At 57.2% G+C, this 22742-nt stretch overlaps 1 protein-coding gene across 2 annotated transcripts; it reads right to left on the bottom strand.

Annotated features, from left to right (window-relative positions):
- Nucleotides 1-2093: 2093 nt before the first annotated feature.
- SYT12 (synaptotagmin 12) lies at nucleotides 2094-22675 on the bottom strand. Of its 2 annotated transcripts, none has more exons than XM_046642815.1 (8): nucleotides 22438-22675; nucleotides 16414-16470; nucleotides 12369-12562; nucleotides 10407-10799; nucleotides 7694-7909; nucleotides 6887-7007; nucleotides 5818-5951; nucleotides 2094-4449 (listed from the first exon to the last, which is right to left on the bottom strand). In XM_046642815.1, exons 2-8 carry the CDS (start codon nucleotides 16445-16447, stop codon nucleotides 4276-4278), a joined length of 1266 nt encoding a protein of 421 aa, XP_046498771.1. In that variant the 5' UTR covers nucleotides 16448-16470; nucleotides 22438-22675; the 3' UTR covers nucleotides 2094-4275. The 2 variants fall into 2 exon arrangements, with proteins under 2 accessions (XP_046498771.1, XP_046498772.1); XM_046642816.1 differs by lacking the exon at nucleotides 22438-22675 and adding an exon at nucleotides 21966-22012.
- Nucleotides 22676-22742: the final 67 nt, after the last annotated feature.

Consider the following 22742-nt stretch of genomic DNA (forward strand, 5'->3'; position numbering starts at 1 on the left):
CCCACAGCTGATAAATGGAGGAGCTGGGATTCTAAGCCGGGCATTTGGGCTCTAGAGCCCTACACACAGAATCCCCGAACGTCAGAGGTGCAGGGGGATTTTACAGGCCTTCTTGTCCAATACGCTCATTCTTCAGATGGGGCAGCTGAGGCTCTCCAAGGGAAGGGAGCTGTCACACAGCAAATAAGCAGCAGACCAGTCTATGGCAGGCGGAACCCAGAGGGGCCCTTTCTTCCAAGTTTCTTTCTGTCCAGCCTCCTTGAGGCCAACTCAACCCCAGCTGCCATTTGATGGAGCCCAGGGCTGGGGACGCAGGCCTCCCGCCCCCGCCTTGCCATAATTGATCCTTCTGGATGGGCTGGGAAGGTTGATAATGTGGTGGGACTGGGCGGAGAGCGATGGAGCCCTGTGGCCCAGTCTTAGTGTTTATTTAGCCTCTCGGTTTGTCCCTTCCGGTGTCTGCAGGCACAGACGACCGCAGGCAGCAGAGAGGAAGTGAAGTTTGGAGTTGCTGTCAATTTGGATTCTAAAGTGACTCATCCTGCTCCTCCCACACTCAGGCCTGGCCCAGCCAATGCCGCTGGTCAGGTCAGTGACCTTCACACCTGCGCTCTTGGGCGGGTCTCGGCCTATCCCTGAAGGCTCCCAAACACAGGGGGCCTGGGACCCTCGAGGCAGGCCCATGCGCCTGGGGCTAGAGGAGGGGGCAAGAGTGGGGAGGAGGAAGGGGCAAGACGAAATGGGGGGCTCTCCGTCTGGGCCCTGCTGGATGAACCTGAAACCTACAGGCAGCTTGACTGCCCCTCACTGATCAAGAGTGGCGCTTGCTGACTTCCCTCCTCATCCCTCTGGCCTGCTCCTGCTCAGCACCCCTCTGTGGCTCCCCACTGCCTGCAGGACCAGGACCTTAGGCCTTACCCTGGACATGAATCCTCCACAGCTTAGCCCCACCTGGCCTCCAGCCTCAGCCAGCTGTGGCTCCCCAGACACACGTGACACCTTTGTGCAGGCAGTTCATGCCTGGAGGCCCCTCTCCCTCCTCCAGGTGCACCGTCCTCCCTGCCCCGCAAGGCCAGCACTCCTGCTTCCATCTCTGGGAAGCCTTCCCTGGTGTCCACCCATCATGGGCTCCTGCAGCGGCCTGACTGGTTACCCCTGTCTGCCTGGTGTGGGCGGGGGGCTTCCACACAAGCTCTTCCTAGTCAGGCCCTGTGGTGGGCAGGCCTCCCGGGGCCTGTGGGGAATTCCCACCCAGATCCTCCTCCTCCTCCCACACTTGCTGTCATCTCCCAGGGCAGGGCAGGGGAGAGGGGGGAAAGCCAGAGTAGCCTGGGATCCAGAAGAGCTTTGCTTCTCTGCTGCCTCTTAGCTCCACCCTCAAAGAGCTGGGCAAGGGGGCGGCGTGGCTTAGTGGTTAAGAGCGTGAGATCTGGAGCCAGACAGCCTGAGCTTGAATCCCAGCTCCGAGAGCTTCTGGCTGTGTGGTCTTGGGCTAGTTACCTAACCTTTCTTTCTTTCTTTTTTTTTTTCCTGCTTTTTCTCCCCAAATCCCCCAAGTACATAGTTGTATATTTTAGTTGTGGGTCCTTCTCGTTGTGGGATGTGGGACGCTGCCTCAACGTGGCCTAATGAGCAGTGCCATTTTCTCGCCCAGGATCCAAACCGACGAAACCCTGGGCTGCCAAAGCGGAGTGCGAGAACTTAACCACTCGGCCACGGGGCCGGCCCCTACCTAAACTTTCTGAGCTTCAGTTTCCATCTGGGCAAAAAAGAGGACGACAACAGCACCTACCTCCAAGGGTTGCAGGGTTGCAGGCTGAGACCCAGCACTCCCTGAGCTCAGACAGCCCTTCTCACCTCCAAGCCTCTCCTTTGGCTCCCTTCTCTCGTCTTCCCCCAACTTTGCTCTAGCAAGATCCATAAATTGCCCACATTTTTGCCCACTCTTGCCCTTTTCTATATGCTGCTCCCTCTGCCAGGAATGCTTTTTCGGCCTGTCCACCTGATATGCTCCAAGAAGGAGCGCTGAAGACTCAGCTCAGCGACACCACCAGGAAGCCTTCCTTGATATTCCCTGCCACCATCCCCCTCTGCCTGGCCTGCTTCAGGGCCCCTTCTCTGAGCTTCCCAGGCAGCCCAATGGCATCGGTCCTTGTGATGGTCTCCTGACCAGACTGGGGCCTCCCTCCACTCTGGGCACCCCGCAGCAGGGGGAGGAGTGCTCACAGTAACCCGCACGGAGGCCTGAGTCCCTGATTCCTAGAGAAGAGACGGAGGTGATTCGGGGCTGAGCAGGGCTCCCTGGAAGCCCCTTCCTTCCTGCCCCAGCTTTATTTTGGTTCTAGAATCATTCCAGTCAGCATATTCAGTCCCCACCACGCCCATCCCAGGGGCACAGTCAACATGTCATGCATTTAGAGGGAGGAGCAAGGGGAAGACAAGGTGAGGGTCGTCGGCCTGCCCCACGTGGCCGCTGGGGTAGCGAGAGTCGGGGTCTCCCAGGCTGAGGAGGCGCACCAGCTGTGTGTCCCCGGGCCTTGTGCTGGCTTGGCCCATGCAGACCTCGGGGCTGGGCCACCGCTGTGTCAGATGGCTCCAGTCCCATGACCACCGCAGGCCCCCCAACATCACTGGGGATAACTGGTTGGGCCTGCATCTCCAGAGCTCACCAGGGTGGAGGATCAGAGGCAGCCAGCCTGAGAGCCCATGCTGTCCCCTGTGGGTGGCCCCGTACAGCAGATGCTGCTGCCACACATCCCCCAGCCCCATCCCTTTGACCCGGCAGGGGCACCCACCCCTCAGCTGCGAAGGGCACACAGCTGGCTGCTTCTCTGGGGCTGCCTTTGGTGGATGGGAACTGCCTCAGCCAGTGACACCTGGAAGGTGTCTGGGCAGGACCCCTCTGGGGTGCCATTCACACATCAGAGCTCCCGTCCGCCACCAGGCTGAAGCTCCACTCTCTGGAAGCCACCGCTTGCTCGGCTGCACCGTCCAGGGCCTCCCTCTCCCTTACAGGTTGTTCCCGTAGGTTCTCCCTCAATAACCCCCTTGCCTGAGAATCTCAGGTCTGCTTCTGGAACTCGACCTACGACCCCCGGTGTCCTGGGGGCTCAAACCGTGCTCCAGAGCCGCCTGCTTCCCAGTCTGGCATTCAGACCTGCCTATCCACTTCCATTCTGGCCCCCCTCGCCTTCCCCTCACTGCCACTGCTTCGGCTGCCCCTTCCTCCAAGGCCCGGCCCGCCTGCTCACCACGTCCTCAGTGCCGCCCACGGAGCCCTCTCCCACCGCTGGTCCCCTGCAGTCTGTATTCCGGCCGCCCCACCGCCCACCAGCCCCACAGGCTGAAGCATCTCTCTTCCCAGCAGGGCCTAGCCTGGAGGGGCTCAACAAACACCTGTGGAGCCAATGCCTGATGTGAGTGGGACTGAACACAAGGACCCGGGTCTGGGCCTCTTCGGACCTCTGGGCTTTGTAAGGGTTTTGGTTCAAGGGAGTAGGTTTCATAGAGAATGACTCTGGAGCCAGGGTCCCAGGGGGCCTGCGGGCCTCTGCTTGGCCTGGTCTCTTGGTTTCTTCTCCCGCCCAGAGAGAGGCCCTTATGTCCACTGTGGTGGGCTGGGGACTGTGTTTGTGACAGGGAATTCACGTCCCTGCCATCTCAGGTGGCTGCTGCCCGGGACACTCTCAGTTCTTTCCCTGCCCCTCAAAGCACAGCTCCCATCTCGTCCTCCCAGCCCCCAGAGCCCTCCCCGAGTCCACACGGCTGGGCTGCCCTGAGCAGATCACCAGGGCAGGCAGATCTTGTCTTCCTGACATCCAAGGGGCTGAGTCTTATTCGTGTCACCCCTGCCAGTGCCTAGCACAGCACCTGGCCCCCAAGACTTGCACGGTTCCTATATGTGGCCCAGCCTGGCGCTGGCCTCCCAGCAAGGGTGGGGTATGCGGAGAGGCCAAGGCCCCCTCCCAGGCCAAGGGACACACCTGTTGGGGATCTCGAGATGGGAGCACAAGGGGCCAGGACCCAGCTGCCTTCCCCAGGTCCCGGCCCAGCCACAGCTGGTCCTCAGTGAGAGAAAACCCTGGCTCCCTGGACATCTAGCCAGGCCTACTCCTCCACTGCAGTCTGGACAGAGGGACCAAGATGGCTCATGGGGACTCCACTGGGGGACCCCAGCGTTCATGGCTCCAGCTGGACTATGGAGAAGAGCGTCAGAGCTGAGCTTGTACCAGGCTCCAGGCGGCACCAGCGCCCGCCCTGGCCCTGTCCCGGCTGCTAGTTTCGCCGGACGGGGTGCCACATAGACACGGGCCTGCGCAGCGTGGCCAACATCTGGTTCCAATGCGTAGTACCCATGCCGCTGGCTGACGGCCCGATGATGACATGGCCAACGTTGTCCCCACGGCCATCGCTGCTGCTCTCAGCCACTGTCACACGGAGAGACAGGTCCTGGGGAGGAAGTGACATGGGGGCTGGGGACCAAGGGCAGTGCCAGAGGTCTTCCATGGCTCCCAGGCATCAGTCTACAAATGCCAGGCCCCTGCAGCTCACTGAATCCTCACCTCTGATTGGCTCACCCCCAGCCCTCTGTTGCTTCTCCCTACACCCTGGCAGCAGTAGGTTGCCCAGGTTCAAGCGTCAGCCTCCCCACTTCCTTGCTGTGTGACCTTGGCCAGTGACTTGGGCTCTTCCTACCTCAGTTTCCCCATGTGTAAAATGGTGATAATAATAGTTCCTAGCTGTTCTGGGAACAAAATAAGTTAAAATGCATAAAGCACTGAGAATGGTGCCTGCACATAGTCAGAGCGTCTCCTGTTATTCCTAAAATACGCTCCTCTACTATCTTCCTATAGGCTGGGTTCATTACTGCAGAAGGGAAAGAACTTGCTTGAGATCAAAGTGGGAACCCAGCCTGACCTCTCTCCTCTCCCTCCTTCCCTGGTCCCAAGACGTCAGGAGGCAGTGGAATAGTGGCACTATGAGGGCGGCAGGACAAGGCAATGACCCTCAGGACCAACCAGAGATGCTGGTATGTCCGCCTGGATTAGGAACATCCTGACAGAGGCAGAGTTCTGGGCTTTCAAACTCAGACAGGCTGTCCCGGGAAGGGAGAGGAGGTGGGCTCTGTCCAGCCCCAAGGCCAAGGGGCAGCTTTTGGCTCAAGGCACAAAAGGACTTTCTCACTGTCAGGAATGCCCAAGGATGGAAGGAGCTAGTGAGTGGAGGTGGTGAGCTCCCCATCCTCTGAGGCATGCAAGCAGGGCACTGGTGTGGCCCAGGCCCTATCCTCTGCAGTTCCCTCACCCTTGGTCTGTGATATCTGTGCTGGGAGTGGGTCTCCCTGGGACACATCACCTTCCAAAGGCCATGGGGGTATGGGGACCTTAGCAGGGCTTCTGCAGGTAGAACTTCGGGAGATTTAGGGCCCTTGAGTGAGCCCTGGCTCATCTCTAGGTCTCTGCATTTCCCTCCCCCGGGAACTGACTTCCCCCAGATCTCAGCTTAGCTAATGCTCCCTGCAGAAGCCCCTTCCGACTGCCAAAGTCTGGCATGCTCTTAGTGGGTTAGGACCATCTGGGGACATTCCTGCCTTTCCCTTGTGGGCACCAAGGAAGCAGTGCCTGTGTTCTCAGCACCCACCTAGGGCAGGTACCTAGAGGGTGCTCAGTAAATGCTTCTGGACTAGAAAGGTGACAGCTTGAAACAAACCATCAGCACCCGCAGGAGCCCTGAGAAGCTAGGCCGGAGGGGATAGAGTGGCCCAGAGCCCTGGGGGTGACCTGGCCTGGCCCCTACCCCTGCGCCATTCCCCCTCACCTGGAGCACAATGGCTGGCACCGAGAAGATCATGGCTTCGTTGAACACTGGGTTGGGGTCATCCCTCTTCACAGCTGTCTTCTTTTTGCTCATCTTCCTCCCATCCTGCAGCAGGTACACCTTGACGAAGGGGTCTGTGGGAGGGCCGGGGGGGTGGGGTGAAGGCCAGCGCCACACTCACTTGGCACAGCCCTGCCCGGTCCCAGCGGCCCGCTGGCTCCAACTCCCCAAAGCTTCCCTATCGCCATTATCTCCTGCAGTCTGCCATTGGTCCTTTATTTCTTTCCGATTTTACAGATGAGCAAGCTGAGGCTCACACTGGAGTCAGGAGAGGAGCTGGGCTGTGGCAGCCCTCGTCCCAGCCCACGCATGTGCTCCCCTCACATGACGCTCTGGGGAGCTCGGCAGACCCACCGCTTTTCATTCTATAAATGGCCTGAGTGCAGACGTCAGCCCTGAGTCACTGGGCGCCCGCTCAGCGGAGCCTGACTCAGTGATGTGCAGACCTGAAATAACAAGTCACTGCTCGTCACCTACCGCCCACTGGTATCCTTCTGCGCCTGCCTGGACCCCGAGTCCCCTCAGGCTCCCAGGAAGTCGGGCTCCCTCAGCCCTCTGTCTTCAGTTACCCAGGGCTGAGGCTCCTGCAGGCCTAGGGCATCAGGTCCTGCGTGGCACCCACACCATCCCGGTGGCCCTGGTCCCTATTTGGGATCTGGGATGCACTTCGACCTCTGGGAATGGAGCCTCCACCATGAATTCCAGTTCTGGGAAGCAGGTGCCCACCTTGGTTTCTTCCCAGTGCCCCCACCTCGAGCGCTGCCTCCTGCTCTCAGGCTCCTGTCTGTCCCCACCAGGGGCTCCCTGCTACCCTCAGCGGTTCCCATGTTTCCCCAGCCAGATTAATCCGCCCACCGTGCGCAGCTCCTGAGCTCAGCCAAAGCCGGGGGTGGGGAGGCCTGGCAGCGTGCCCCACACCTGCTGGTGCCTCCAGGTGCCCAGGGCTTGGCAGCTGGGCCACAGCTCCCAGCAGCCACATGGAGGAGCCAGGCAGCCAGCAGGGCCTTACCCGCAGTGGTCTTCTCGTTGGTCCAGATGAGATTCTTGGCTTTCACCACGACCACGGTGAGGCGCTCGGCCGTAGGGAGGTAGCTAAGGGAGAGCAGGATCTCGCCCACAGCGTCAGCGGCCTGGGGAACAGGTGGCTGGCTCAGAGGGCTCCTGCCCCCTGAACTTGAGGGCTCCAGGGAAAGGCAGAAGCTTCCTTCTCCATTGAGAAGTTGCTGTTCTCGGGGTCCCTTACAGCAGGGCACCAGGCTGGTAGGACTGAGAAAGGGACCCCCTCCCCCACTCCATGAAGCATGCGCCATCCCCTACTCCCATGGGGTATGGGTCCTGCCTTGGAAGGAGCGCCAGAGGTTGCCTGTCAAATGTAGCAATCAAATGCAGTTATTTTTCCTCATTCCAGACCAAGGAAAACATTCTGTGGCCATAGCATATAGAGGCCCAAGTAGACTAGAATTACTAGATCATTTGCTAAAATAACAATTATGCTCCCCCAGCATTTCTACACCTATAAAGGTAAACTTCAGCTTGGCCTCTGTCTGAAATAACTCAGTTTATGGCCAGAGGAGTACTACTGTACTAGAGGAGCAGAGCTTCCCAAGGTTTGGTGGTAAGAGCAGTAGAAGAGCTGTAAACAGTGGTCAGAGTGTTTTTCATTGGCATGCAGTAAACTGAGTTTCCTTGAATTTGGCTCAGGTCTCTTTCTCTAATTTCCTAAAGTTGTTGGTGTTCGGACTGCTGCTGTGGAGTCCCTCCTCTGAGTGTATGCGTGTGACGCTGTCTTCATGGGTGGACAAGTGGGTAGACTCACCTTGTTCTGGTCCTGTAAGTAAAGCCAGCCACTGAAGGGCTGCAGTGGGAGGTCAAGTACAGAGAGCTTCAGCTCCACCACCCCCGTGCTGACATTCCGCTCGTCCTCATCGATACCGAACACAGAAAACCTCAGGCTTTTCTCCTCCAGGGCTGCAGGGTCCAGGGGGATGGAGAATTTCTCGTCGAAGAAGATGGAGTAGGCGTTCCTCTGGATCTGCAGAGAGAAAGGGCCTTGGAAGGAGTTCCGAAGCTGGGGGGGAGGAGGCAGCCAGGGGCCTGTGAGGCCATGGTAGAGAGAGAGCACTGGATAGGGAGTCTGGAGACCCAGGCTGGAGTCCTGACTCTGTTGCCCCCACAACCTAAATGTCAATGCTTCCTTCGGTGGCTCAGCCTTGGTGATTTAAAAGCTCCCCCGTCTTCCTCTCAATGGTGGCCAAACTAGTGGCCTGGCATTCAAAGCTTCCACAGTCAGATTCCAACTAGTTCCCACAGCCCCACAGCAAAGCGCTCGCTGAGCTGGTCTCCATCTTTCTTGTGTGCATTCAAGTCCAGCCCTGGGCCAGGCGGGCAGTGCTGTGGATAACTGTCTGTGGAGTCAAGACCATGGACGTCCAGCCCCCGCAGAGCCCGGCCAGGACTGCCTGAATGCTGTGGGATGGAGGAGTGGGTGGAGTGACTATGGGAGGCTGGCCAGACTCAGTTTCCAAGCCCGGTCCTGCCTGGTGGGCGCCACTGGCCTCCTCCCAGGAAGCCGTGGGCAGGCCCCTGAGAAGGGGCTCTCGAGGTCGCTGCTCCCCCTTCTGTGGAGGGCTGCCTTAGTCACTGCCTGGCGATATTTAAAGAGAGGAGCTCTCATTCCTGGCACCTCGCCTGAAGCTGGGGGGTTGCCCAGTCCGGAGGCAGCCACGCACTTGCTGGGATTGGCTGGGCTGTGGTGCTAAGAAGCCTGCCTTGTTGGGAAGAAATCCGCCGGCCCCTCCAGGAGCCCTGAAACACACTCTTTGGTGGCTGCCCGGGCTGCCGGAGGGCTCCTCTCATGCTGCTCCCCCGGAACTACGCTCCTCACCCAGTTGCCTGCTTGAGATTCAAGGGCTCCTCCCCCATGGCATAAAGCCCACCTCCTGATCCTGACCTCGGCATTCAGGCCCTTCATCATCCTCGGCCAGACGCTCCTTCCTCTGGCCAAACTAGCCTCTCCGCTGGCCCCTGCCCACAGGAGCTCGGGCTCCCTGACCATCTGTTCTCTGAGCACACGGGTGGAGGAAAATGGGAACCCCAGGGGTGGGTCCTCGATCTCCTGCTCACGTGCCGGGGTTGTCTTGGGCAAAACACTTTCCTGAGCCTCAGTTTCCCCATCTGCAAGATGCCCTTAGTCCGTCTCGTTGGTGCTAACGAGAGAATCACAGATGTGTTGGGCTCTGTGAACCAGGTTCTCCGCACACAGCAGGCTGTGGTGGCTGCCGTCTGTCAACGTCCCCCCTCAAGGGACATGTCCAAAAGCACCCAAGGCCCTCCAGGCAGCCCAGCCCATAGGCAGCGTGGATCCAGGCTCAACAGGAACCCTTGACGGTCCTGAGAGAGAATCTATTGAGTGTTTACCAAGGACTGGGCTAAGGGCTTTGCATATATTAATGCATCCGCTCCTCAAGAATTATGACGCCCATTTGACACACAGAGAAATTGAGTCACAGAGAGCTTAGGTGACTTACCCAAGGTCACTCTGCTAGGAAGTAGGGCACCGGGATTTGAACCCAGGCAGTCAGGCTTCAGGGTCCTGCTCCTAACCACCCACTGGACTGCCTCCCGGAAGCTGGGCCTCCCCCTCTTGGGGCCCACATGCACTTGGCTAATGGTCAGTTCTAGATCCTCCTAGAGTGCGGGGGGCAGGGTGGGGTGGGGGAGGGATGACAGTGTCCACCACTGAGGAACAGCCAGTTCTCAGCATCATAAAAGTGATGGGGCACAGGTGGCTCTCCAATGAGTCAGGGGCACTTGGTCCTGCAGGTCCCCAGGCTCCTCCTGAACTGGTCAGAGGTCATGGTACGTTGACCTCGCCCACCTCGAGGACTCCCGGCAGCCGCGTCTGGACCCCCATCCAGCCTGGAGCTACTGGCCGCCGGTGCTGGGCAGCGAGGGGTGCTTCCTGCAGGCTTTGCTCCCTTGCGGAGCGACCGTGGAGGGAGGCCTGGCGGGGGTGTGCCGGGGCCTCTCCGTGGCCCTCCCTGTTTTCTCTCCACCCTTCCCCACCCTGCTTTCCTGCCAAGGAGTGGACCTCCACGGGCTGCATCAACAGGCTTCCTTGGCCTCTGGCTTCCGGTGGGGTCAGCCAGTGGGGTCACTGGAGGGAAACTGGAGGTTGGGGGGCTTATTCCCCAGGTCCTTCTCTGTCGTATTGCTACAGTCTGACTGTGTCCCTTGACCAAAGGGCACAGTGCCTATCAAGGTGGCCTTCTCCACATACCTGTCTCCTTTTCAGTCCAGTAACCTCCCCTTCCCCTCATCCCTTCAGACCAGGTGAACACGCCATCCCTGAGGTGGCCCCACACCCCACCCACACCATTGTTAACAGTCCTTATTAAGCTCTCCCCAAATTAGCCAACTTGAGTATGTCATCCCTTCCCTGCCAGGACCCTAAGCTCACTCAGGGGACAGGTGTGCAAATGGACAATTACCACACACTGGATTCGTGTGGCCCCCCAGCCCCCACTTACCCGGGAAATGCCCACGATCTGCTCGTCGGGCAGCAGGCTGACACGCATGAAGCAGGACTCGAAGCTGCCTTCCTCCCGCTCCAGGAGGTCCTTGCCCTGCAGCACGGCCACGTGGAGAGTGTGGGAGGCGGCATCGTAGTCCATGCTCACCTCCACCTGGCCCAGCGTGAAGTCCTGCCCAAAGGTGTTGCTCACGGAGGAGATGGAGTTCAGGGAGTCAGCCGACTGGGACTTCCGGAGGGGCCCGTAGGGGGCCAGGTCCAGCTCACGGCCCATCAGCTCCAGGGGCCCCAGCTCGCTGATGCTCTCAAAGGTGTCCTCGATGCTGAGGCTGCCTTTGCGACTGGGTGGTCCTCGAGTGGTGGCCCGCTGGGCATTCCAGGCAGGCACTCTCTGAGGGTGAGAAAAAGGGACATGGAGCCTCGCAAGGGCATACACACGGTCTTGGGAACACGGCAAAGAAATGCGCTAAACCCTGTGCGTTCAAGGCACCTCCAAGTTCCCCCTTCTGCCAAAACAGGTCATGCCTTGGGTAGGAAGGTCCTTGTTTAATGTTATTTCACTTCACTCAGTTTTCTCTCTAACCAGGATGGAAGAGAGCTTTTTCACAAAACTGTTTATTTATATGGACTGAGTTCCATACGTAAAGATGTTCATTGCAGTGATGTTTATAAAAAAACAAAACAAAACAGTTAGTAACCTAAGTGTCCAGCAGAAGGGGAACAGGTAAGAATACTAGAATATAGCTACTCAACAGATGATCAAGCGGCCTCAAAGGAAGTTTACAAAAATGTCTACAACACAAGAAAGCTTTCATGTTGGGTAACACTCACCCTATTATTAAAATTTTCCTTTTCTCCAAATTGACCTTGGCATGTGAGAAAACAAAAGCCTAAGCATCTCTCATGTTCCTGCATAGTCTTTATTACCATAATTTTTAACACCTCCCCCCAATTTGCCATTGGGCAGGTAGCCATCATTTATTTTACCATCCCCTGCTGTCAGACATTTATGTCGTTTCTAGTTTTTCCCAAATATAAATATCGGAGCATCAAATAGCTTTCTTAAAATCCTGGCTTAGAGGACACAGTCCTTTTGAAAGCTTTTGACACATGTTGCCAATTTATAGTCCCCCCCCAAGAGAATGAGAGATAGTCCCCTCTGAAACCCCCAGGGAGTGAGCATGTGGGACCCTTATGTGGTAACACATTCTGGCTGTGCTCTCTGGAACTCTACATGATGTTAGAAAAATTCTCTGCCAAGTATCAAACGACCAAACACCCAGCAATGTATACTGAGAGCCCTAAAAACGTTTGTACTCCCCGATACAGTAACTCCACATCTGGGCATCCACTCAAAGCACATAATCACAAATGAAGACAAAGTTTTACATATCAAACATTCACTGCATATTTATAATGGCATTTAGTAAATCATGGCACACATAAAAAGGAACCTTACCCAGCCATTAAAATGATGTTTTATGATAGTGTTCAACAATACGGGAAAACGCTTCAGCTATAAGTGAGATAAAAAGAGCAGAGTACAACATTCTATGCAGAAATGACACCCATTGTGTAAAGACTATGCATGGAAAGAAGACGCAGGGGGTAGATTAAAAATATTAGAAAGAAATCAATCAAAATGTCCATAGTTGAAAAACAGTTAACAGCCGTTGCATTTTGGGAGAGGTTTTTCTCCTTATTTATATTTTCCTGTACTTTTCACAGGACAGTTTTGTGAAAATTGAAAGCATTCATTCATTCAACAAGTATTCACTGATTACCGAGCATGGGGCTACGTGGGTGACACGGAGGAGGACGAGGGTCCCCGTTCACAGGAGGAAATTACCCAGGAGGGAGCGAGGTGGGGAGGGAGTGGAGGCTGATCCCAAGAGTGGACAGTGGGGCGTGGGGCACACAGTTCGGGGTGCGCCCTATGAGAGCAGGAGCGAAGGCTCACCTTCTGCCTGGCCTCTGCGTAGGTCTCGCCATACTTCTGCTGAAGGTACCGGTAGTCGTAGTTTGGGAATGGGGAGGGGCTGGGGAAGCTCCCCGACGTCCAGAGCTTCCACAGGCTCACAGCTGCGATTCCCAGCAGTGCCAGGGCCCCCGCAGCGTAGACACCAACCTCCCAGTCAGGGGGGCTCTTGATGACTATAAGGCAAGAGCAGCCTCTCATTAGTGGACCATGGGGCCTCTCAGTGGTGACAGATCCCCACCCAGGGAGGGGGTAATTCAGCACTGACTTACTTATTCATTGAACAAATATTTATTAAGTGCCTACTGTGTGCCAGGCTCAGTGCTAGGTCCTGGGGATCCAGTGTTGAACAAGACATACACTCTCTATGACTTCTGCTTCTATCCCCTTTTCCACAAAAGCATACGTTTCTATCAGAAGCGCTATGTGGCTAGAGGAGATGAAGAGCTGTGAACAATGGCTAAACATTCATTAGGCTTTAGGTAAATAGGGTTGTTCTTGCCTCCTTGAGTTCTCTGACCTCATAGCCTTCAGAAGATCTCTTGCTTCCAGACCATCAAAGCAGCCTTTTGGGGTCTGGGGGAAGAGGAAGCGGATTTGGGGGAGAAAAAGAAACGACCTCATTTTTGCCTCTAACCTCCTCTAGAACAACCCAATGTCAACCAATTGATGAATAGATAAATAAAACGTGGTCTATCCATACAATGGAATATTAGTCAGCAATAAACAGGAGGGAAATCCTGATACAGGTTACAGCATAAATGAACCTTGAAAGCATCATGCTAAGTGAAAGAAGTCAGTCACAAAAGACCACATGTTGTATGATTCTACTTATATGAAAAGTCCAAGATAGGCGAATCTATACAGAGAGAAAGCAGATGAGTTATTGTCAGGGGCTGCGAGAGTAGGGGGAAATGTGGAGTACGGGGTTTCTTTTGGGGTGATGAATAGATTCTAAAAATGGAACGTACTGATGGTTGCACTGTGGGAGTGTCCTCACCCAGCACGGTGCTTGGCACATGGCAGGACCAGACATGTGGGGAGGTCATCCTCCTACCAGAAGACATGGCTCTGATTCCCAAAAGAAGCCCGTGAGACAGTGGGATTCATTTTGCAGGAGGTCACACTGGTAGCATATACAATTCTCTAAACCATTCTCTGTGTTGCCTTTATACTCAATTCAAATGGGGAAACTGAGGCACACAAAGACCTTGCCCAAGGTCACAGAGCCAGAAAGGGGTGGTGCTGGGATTCCAACTCTGGCAGCCAGACTCCAGAACAAGCAGCGTAACCACTGCCGGGCAAATAAATAGACAAAACAGAGTGATGGGCATCATGATGGGAAAAGCCCAAGAGGGCTTCCTGGAGGAGGGACATCTAACCTGAAATATGAAGCAGGAGCAAGAAGTGTGCAAGGTACCAGGGATTGGGAGTTCAGGGTAGGAAAAAGAACAGGTGTACAAAGCCCAGAGGTCTCAGAGGACCCCGGGGGAGGGAGGGGGTGGGGCATTTGGGGCTGGAGGGGGTCCTCATCGCTGCTCCTGAAGCCCAGCCGCACAGGGAGGGCTCATGCAGCAGTGGTGGCCCCCTGACAGTGGGAGGCCTCCCCTTGCCCTGTTCTCCTGAGCCTGGCAAACTCCAGCCAGAATCCACGACGCTTGCCCTGGCCTTCATCCAGCACTCAGCACCCGCGAGATGCCCACCTCCACTTTCTTGAGGAGAACTGAGCTGAGAGGCTAAAGGACACAGCGATTTATCGGCTCAAGGCCACAGTGGGGAGACACACAGAGTCTGGGTGCCAGTTCCTCGGCTCTCGGCAAGCCAGCTAACGTCTCTGGGCTTCAGTCTCCTCGCCCAAAAAAAGGAGGTGACGACAACAACATCCCGTATCCAGTGGTTCCACGGGGGGAATTTACTCTAAGGGAAAAATCCCGACAAGTTTTATGTCTGGTGAGTCATCGGGGCTGTATTTATAACAGCAGAAATCTGGAAACAGCCTGAGGGTCCGACCGAGGGGGCCGGTGGTGCTGTCTTGGGAGGGAATGTCACTGGCCTTAAAGAATGACAATTGAGGTCATTAGCATGTCACTGTGGCGATGCACGGAAATGTTCTGGGCATTGTTAAGAGAAAAAAAAAGTCAATCTCATGGTAGAAACACATGATTTTGATGTAAAAGTCATACAGTGTGTGCACAAGGGCTGGGTGGCCCAGGGAGACGTGAGAAGAGCAGGAAGTAAGGATGGGGGTCCGTGAGCAGACCCTATTCACTCCTGACTCCTGTTGCTAGAAGGTAATTTGTGGGCTAAATAAGACCACAGTGAAGACCTGCAGAGGCCCCAGGGCCAGACCTGACGAGGCTCGAGGCTCGGGAGGTCCTGGGAGTCTGGTGAAGAGGGGAGGGTCTGGGATACCAGGGGATCTGGTAAAGTGCAGAGTGAGGTGCACACGCGAGCGGCTCCTGCTGAGACGTGCACGCTGCCCCAGCTGGCTCACAGCAGGGCCCGGGTCCTAGCAGGGGGCGGGCACAGAGGCCTGAGGTCCCAGCAGACCACGGGCACGGCAAGGTGACAAGGCAGAGCAGGGCTCCCCTGAGAATGAGGATCCCAGGGGGCTGAGGGACTGAAGCCGGCACCCTGGTTGGCAGAAAAGGGGCGCAGGGCCGGGCAGGCAAAAGGAAAAGCCTCAGGAAGGTGATAGGAAATGACGACAATTAATGCTCATTTATTTATTCATTTTATTGAATACCAGCCTTGGGACGGTATGGGAAGAATCCCCAGGGAAGTGAGGTCTAAGCCGAGACTAGAAATGAGGAGGAGGTGGAGGAATCTAGTGATAATAGCTTCTCTTACTATTTACTATGCGCCAGGCCCTGTTCCAAGCACTCCTTGTACATTAACCCCTGAGTCCTCAGAACAACCCTGGGAGGAAGGCTCTGTTACTATCCCCATCTTACAGGGGAGGAAGCTGAGGGAGAGAGGAGATACTCGCTGCTGGAAAATCTGGCTCGGGATCTGCGCCTGCAACCTCCACCTGGGTTGTGGGGACTTAGCCAGGCCGATGCAGGGAACTGCTCCAGGCAAAGGCCTGGAGTTGGGAGACAGCGGTGTTCGCACAGTGTGGGGTGCTCTTTGAACCTTCCCAGCATCCTTGAGGCCGGGCCTGGTTGCCCCCATTTTACAGATGAGTCAGTGGAGGCTCAGAGAGGTTTCCTCACCTGCCCAAGGCCATGCCAGGGCCTGGGCCAAGACCTGTGGGCCTGCGGGTGAAAAGTGAGAAACCCTGGCTGGGGGTTGGGAAAGGTGGTCCCTGATGCTCCCTTCAGCTCCGCCCGGGGCTGGTGGGGGGCTGTGCCAGGGGAGGAGCTGGAGCGATGGGAGCACTGGCCAGGTAGTCAGCAGAGCTGGGTTCATGTCCTGACCCTGTTACTTACTCACGGTCCCTTTCCCTCGCTGAGCCTCCTTTCTCCCATCTGTAAACGGGGAGGGGAACATAAGGAGAAAAGATGGGATCTGTTTCAGCTCTGACATCATCCACCATCAGTTGGAGCGTGTCTGGTGTCTTGAGGCCATTCCCAAGTTCAGTGCCTGCCGGGGCACACACGGGAAGGCGGGAGCTGCGTCCCAGGTATTTGCCATCCCTGGACTGGGCCATCTCTGAGTTCAATGGCCCATGGATCTAATGTCAACCTTCCTGGGTTTCCTCTCACTTGGCCACTTGACAGCATCCAGGAACGGCCCCGGGTGGGCAGATTCCACGTCACAGGCTCACTGTGAGGAAGCAGCGGGACACGGGCTCTCCTGGGGGATCCCCTCAAGTCAAACAGAGGGGAAGGAGCCACTGACGCAGAAAGAGGAAGAGACCTCAGACTGGTCCCAGCCTGGTGTCCCCAAGGCTGTGTGGCCTTGGGCAAGTCATTGAGTGTCCTTACCAGTAAAACGGGGCCGTTATTAGTGTCCTGGGGACACCCCCCACCCCAGGCCTGGTGGGCGGGTCCTGTGAGATGACATGCTGGCCACTGAGACTCACCGCTCAGGTGGTATTCTGCCACGTCCACGGCCATGACGCCTGCTGCGGTGGCTGAGACTGGAAAGGAGAGGAGTGTCAGTGGAGGGGGCTTCAGAGGGTCACCAAGCCCGACCCTGGGCCCTGGCCTCCCTGGCGCCTGTGCACCCATCATCCGGAGTGCACACTCAGCCGTGAGGGGGGCCCTGTGCAAAAGTAGGTGGTTTTTTAAAGTAGCATTTTAAAAAATGGTGTTTAAAGCTCATTTTGAGCCCTCCAGACTGCATTTCAGGGTTGCTAAAACACAAGTGACATTTGAATTTGCCTTGAGAACTTCCCCGTCTGTCTGGCTGAGGCCTTGCCAGTGATATGCGAATTTCAGACTCGTTTTTAGTATGTCCAAATACTGTGAGGGACATACTTACACCAAAAAATGACACGTTGTTTCTCTGTAACTCAAAAGTTTCTGGACTTCCTGTATTTGTATTTGCTAAATCTGGCACCCCCCACCTCATTTCCATCCTAGGAACAACAGGCTGACCAGCAGCGACTCCGGCACTCAGTGAAGCAGCCCCTCAGGGTGCTCGCCGAGCCTGACTTCAAACGCTTTCATCTAAATTGGAAAGGACAGCCTGCCTTTCTGCAAATTTTATTATCAGTCCTTTCACTGCTTGGGATGGTTTCCTCCCCACTTTATTCTCCACTCCCAAGTTTTATGAACCACTAAAGGTCTAGGTTGTTCTAGAAAGGTCCGGGGGCTCATACAAGCCATTACCCGAACCCCGGTGACTACGCGTAGGTTTATTATTGTTGTTGCTAAGAGGTAAATCTGGCTCACAGAGATGTTCAAAATGTAGGAGGGCGGGTGTTGAAAAAGGAAGGCTGGAATGAGCTGTATTGGTCTCAGCTCAAGGGACAAGCAAGGACAGGAGACCTCCCAGCCCAGCCTCCACGATCCCTCGTAGTGCAGAGAGGTGCCTAAGAACCGACAAGGTGAGCGATACGGGGGCGGCCCACGGGGCGTAAGAACCGCAGGGTGCTTGCCTACCCAAGGGCAGCTGCTTTTCTCTTCCCGTGGGAATGCCAGCCCAGCACAGCTGGCTCTTGAAAGAAAAGCTAGATACCTGGATTTTTTATGTGCAGGTTCTTGGTTTTTAAATGTTGCAAGCAATTCACAAAAAATGTAAACGCCGTTCAGGCACAACGTAAAAAGACCCCGGGCTGTGGCTAGCCCGTCTGCAACCCCTCGAAGCGTTCTATTGACTCCCTTTGGGACTGGGGTCAAATCAGGGGGTGAGCATGTTCAGGAATCCTAAGGTTCTCCCCAGTGTGCGGCTTTGGAGCCAAGTTGGGATGCCTTGATCCAGACAGTGTTAGCCAGCACATTTGGGAGTGCCATAAGTCCCAGGGCGGGAGGCCTCGAGGAGCAGGGCGGACCAGGGTTCTGGGGCGAACCTCTGCCAGGGGCCCAGACAGCTCCTTGCTCCCAGCTCCCGTGATGATGCCCCACTCCATGGTGAGATGCGGGTTGTCATGGTGATGGTAGGTAGGCGCTACCCAGGAAGGGCTCCACCCATGCTGACTTGAGTGGAGGCTCCTTCCTGGGCCCTGGGCTGGAATCAGGATAATGATAGCTAGCCTTGCTGCACTCCTCACACCCAAGCAGGCTCTAAGCCTTTGCATATATATGACCTCATTTAATCCCCTAACAGCCCCTGAGGTAGATACTATTATTATCTCTGATTTGCAGAGGAGAGTCCTGAGGCATGAAGGTAAAGTCATTTAGGTAAAGCCATTGCCCCAGGCCACACAGCTAAGAAACTGTTCAACCCAGGCCATCCGGCTCCACGTTCCTAACCCCTGTGCCTTACTGCAGGCTGGCATATGGCTTCAAAAGTTTCCTAAGGACCTGCAGGCCAAATTGGGCACTGTATACAAGCCCCAGGTGGCCCTCGTTCCTGGCAGAAGGGGATCTGGACACACCGAAATACACGGAATCCACACGCCCCAGCCTGCCTCTGCCTCGCTAGGAATCCAATTTCTCTCCTGCTCACCTGGCACAAGCCGATTTCATGAGAGTGGGGCCACGCTGGGACACCCAATGCCAGCAGCATGCTAGCAGGCGCTGGGGACACCCCTGCAGTAAGTACACATGGTACAAGACAGAGCCCAGATCTGCTCTATCAGACCTCTGGCCGTCCAAGGGCCCCCATCCCTCCAAGGCTGTTCCAGCGCAGACCCCAGACTCCCACACTGCCCACATTTCCCCTCTCCTCATCACTACACCCCTGCCTGGGAGCTGTGATTTCAGTGAAGGTGTGAATGGCTCTAGGTACACCCCCAGCCAGAAGCTCCTGCAGGGGTCCCCTGTGAAGGGGCAGAAGCGGGACAGGAGGGAGGAGAGAACTGGGAAGGGAGATGCACAGGCTTGGGGCTGGTGGGGGGGCGGGGGCAGCCAGAGCACAGGGTTTGAGGTCAGCTTCTGACCCCAGAATCCCAGATTCTGTCTGAATCCCGGATCTGTCCCCTGCCTAGCTCTGAGCGTCGCTTGTCTCATCAGTTAATTGGGGCTCACAACTGCCCTTCAGGGTGGAAGGAGAAGCCTGGCCGGCCTGGCAAATACTAGCTGCTGTGGTTATTGGCCTCGCAATGGTCCAAAAGGCCCCCTAGGCCCTAGTTTGAACAGTGGGATCACGTGGGCAGCACTACCAGCCTGTACCTTTTTTGTGCGTGTTACAGTGAGTTGCCAACGTTTAAAAATTGGAAAATTTCCTATTAAAAATGGATTTCTAAAAAAAAAACCCGATGGATTTCCAGTTTCCCTTTAAACGATAGAAGCTCTGGGGACAGTGGGTCTATATCCTCCGTATCCACCCCCTCTAACAGCCAGAGCTGGAGCTGAGCAGGCTCTGCCCCTCCACATGGGGCATTTGCTCTTCAGGCCTGGAACCGCTCCCCCCACCTCTTCCGGAACCTGCTGGCCCCTGGAAGCATCTCTGTTCATGAGCCTGGTAAGCAGGCCTTCAGATGAGCTGAGGGGGGATCAGAAAAGTTAAATGGCTTGCTCAAAGCCACACAGCCAGCCGTGGCTGCTGCCCAGTCCAGTGCCTCTTCTATTAGTAGTCACAGCCCCTGTGCCAAGGACTTCATGCATCGCTTCCCTATCACCTCTCCCAAGACTCCCTATGGGGCACATCCTATAATTAGCCCCACTTCACAGAGGAGGAAAGTGAGGCTCAGAGAAGGGCAGTGGGTTTGCCCAAGGTCACCCAACCAGGAAGCAGAAAGCTGAGACCGAGCCAGATCTGGCTGCAAAGCGAGTGCCCTTCTTAATGCCTTTACCCGCTATTCCCGAGACCCCGGCTCTACCTCACCGACCACGGGCTCCCGCGGGCAGCCTGGAGGTCTGCCAGGCAGAGGGGTTGTGGCTTCAGCTGGGAACAGGATGCTGACAAGGCACATCTGAGGCCAGGGCGGCCTGTGACCAGAGCTTCCCCGAGCTTCTGACACACAGGAAATGGGTCACAGCAGGGGTGAGCCAGACTTGCCCCAACCCTCGTCTGAGCTCCTAGATCCATGTCCCTTCCTTGGTCCCCCTCCCCAGCCAAACCCTAAACTGCATGGAGCTTGCTCACTGCAAACAGCTCTAGGTTCCAATCCCGGCTCAATCATACCTACCTGGTAATCCCCGCCCATTGCTGTAAGAATGAGACCCAACATATGCTAAATGCTCAGAACGGCGCCTGGCCCATAGCAGGCGCACAATCTAGGGCTGATGATTGGATGGACAAATGGATCCCCACTTTCCAGATGGGGAAGCTGGGGCCCTGGGTCACTCAGCATACGAGCAGCCACACTGGGATTGGCGCCAAAGTGCAATGGATCTGGGCCTGGGCTCTTGGCAGCCATGCCACCTCCTGACCAGGCGTTTCGGAGTGGAGGCAGGTGGGATGAACTGCCACTGGGCTTACTGGAATCCGACCACAGCCGAGGCCCCCTCCTGGGCTTGTCAGACAAAGGGCCTTCCAGGAATTTTGTAGGGGACAGAGGCCTCGTGTCTCTGCTCCCCCCGACCCCATTTCCTTGCTCACTCTGTCCCCACATCACATCTCTGGCCGGCAAGGTGCTGGCTCCTCCTGCCCTCACGCTGAGGCCAGCAGGTAATGGGAAGGATGGGGGGGGGGGCGGGTACAGGGCAGCCCTCGAGATCCCAGGGTGCGGGCCTCTATGGGCTCTCTGGGTTTGAAATCGTTTTCAAGTGCTCCTCCCATTTCTGAGATAACCACATCCTGCTACCATCCCCCACCCCCAAGCCCACAGAAACCACAGTACAGATGGGCTGGGGTGGTGGTGGCTGGCATTCATTGGGCACCTGTGTTCCAGGCACTGTACCAAGGACTTGCTGTGTTATTTCAGCAAGTCCTCCTTGCCGCACTCTCAGGGGGCTGCTGCTCTGCCCATTGGACTAGAAAGAAAACTGAGGTACAGGCAATGACTTGCCCATGTCACCAGAGCTGACAAGAGGCTCAGTCCAAACGTGAACCCCAGGCTGGGAGCTCCCCCTGGCCCAAACTGCTTGGGGAAGGTTTCAGAGTTCAGAGAGGGGAGGCGGGGGCTTGGGCGCTCGCGTGACCCTTCTCCAGACTGGCAGGGTTAACTTAGGTGCCTGCTCTGAGCCTCAGTTTCCCCATTTCTAGAAGGAAGCACACTGCTGTTGCTCTCCAAACCTGTCAACCCCTGCCTCGGAAGGGGATGACATTTCAGGGAGCAGGGTTTCCAGGCACTTTGGGGTAGGGGTGCCTCACTGACTGAGGAGTGGGGCACACAGTCCCTCTGCAGCCCCCAGAAGAGGGGTCACCAGGATGGCTGACTCAGGGCTCCTCCACCCACAGGCCTGGCTCCAGGCGCTCACATTCGGCCCCACACCCTCTTCAGCCCAAATCTAGAGCCCGAGGGGGCAAGCTTCCTCTCCCAAAAAGCAGCGCGTCAAAGGTTCCCAGGGGCCCCTGGAAAGCCCCCGACCCAGGCCGGTGACGCCGGACAGAGGCTGAGGATCTTCTCCCGGGATCGCAGAGCCTCCTGGAGCTGGGGTGCGACATGCCTCTCAGGACCGGGGCATTTCCTGAAGACCCAGCACCCCTACCGTGGGAACCCCCAGGGTATATGAGGATCAGAGTGTAGGGGGCTGACCCCGAAGCCGCGAGGGGGTGTGAGGCGGGGCAGGGGGAGTTGGGATAGTCAGGGTGCTGAGTGTGAACGTGAGGGGCGTGCACACTCGCCTGGGGAGGTGTGTAAATGGCCGAGTGAGCCGCGTGTGTGCACACGCGGGGCGGGCGTGCGGGACGCGATGCGATGCGCAGTGCGCGGAGTGGCCGGGCCGGGGAAGGGCGCCCGGCGTGCGCTGTGCCGGGCGTGCGTGTGCAAGCGCGGCGCGGGTGTGCGCTCCGCGCGGGTGTGCAGACGCGCAGAGCGCGGGGAGCCCGGGGGTCCGCGGCACGGGGAGAGGGCACTGCGTGCGCCCGCGCGCCGGACGCCCATCCCGGCGCTGTGCGGGGGGCGGCCAGGTGCGTACTCACCCCGGCTCCGCCGAGGGGCCGCCGCTCCCGCTCGGGCTCCGGCTTGGGCTCCGGCTCCCGGCTCCGGGTTCCCGGCCGGCCTCCCGCAGCGCGCACGCACCGGCGTCAAGCCCGGAGGTCGCCGGCGGCGCCACCGCTGCAGTGTCGCCCAGCACCCGCCTCGGAGGAGCGCGGCGCGGGCCGGGGGCTCGGCCGGGCCGGGGCGGCCGACGGGAGCTGCGCCGCAGTCCGGGCACGCTCCCAGGAGCCCGCCGCGCGCTCCCTCGCGCTCGCCCGCCCGCCCGCCCGCTCCCTCTTTAATTTAAAGTGACAACCCCGAGCGCTCTCTCCGCTCCGGGAGCCGCGCGGCGCTTCCGTGGTCTGAGTCGAGGATCCCCAAGCGCGCCCTGGAGTCCGGGGGTCTCCCTGAGGCCGCGCCCCCAGCCCCTCACTCCCAGGCCGGGGGACGAGGGTGGGGTGGGGATGTGCTCACCAGAGGCTCCGAGACGCAGGCAGAGCACTGGACGCAGAGTCGGAAGGCCCGGGTTCTAGCCCCAGTCTGCCGTACCCCGGGTTATTCTGTTTCCTTTCTGGGCCTCAGTTTCTTTTTCTGTAAAACGAGCCCGGTACTGCGCACTTCAAGGAACCGCTGAGAAAACAGGCGGAGCAGGGGGAGGGTTCCCCTTCTCTGAATGGATGATTACCCCCTCCCACCATGACTGGGCTGGTACTGTAGGCCAACATCACTTCACTAAATCCTCACAATGACCTAATGGGGTCGTGGTCACTCCATTTTTT

Source organism: Equus quagga, chromosome 17, assembly GCF_021613505.1.
Source record: "Equus quagga isolate Etosha38 chromosome 17, UCLA_HA_Equagga_1.0, whole genome shotgun sequence".
Taxonomy (NCBI): domain Eukaryota; kingdom Metazoa; phylum Chordata; class Mammalia; order Perissodactyla; family Equidae; genus Equus; species Equus quagga.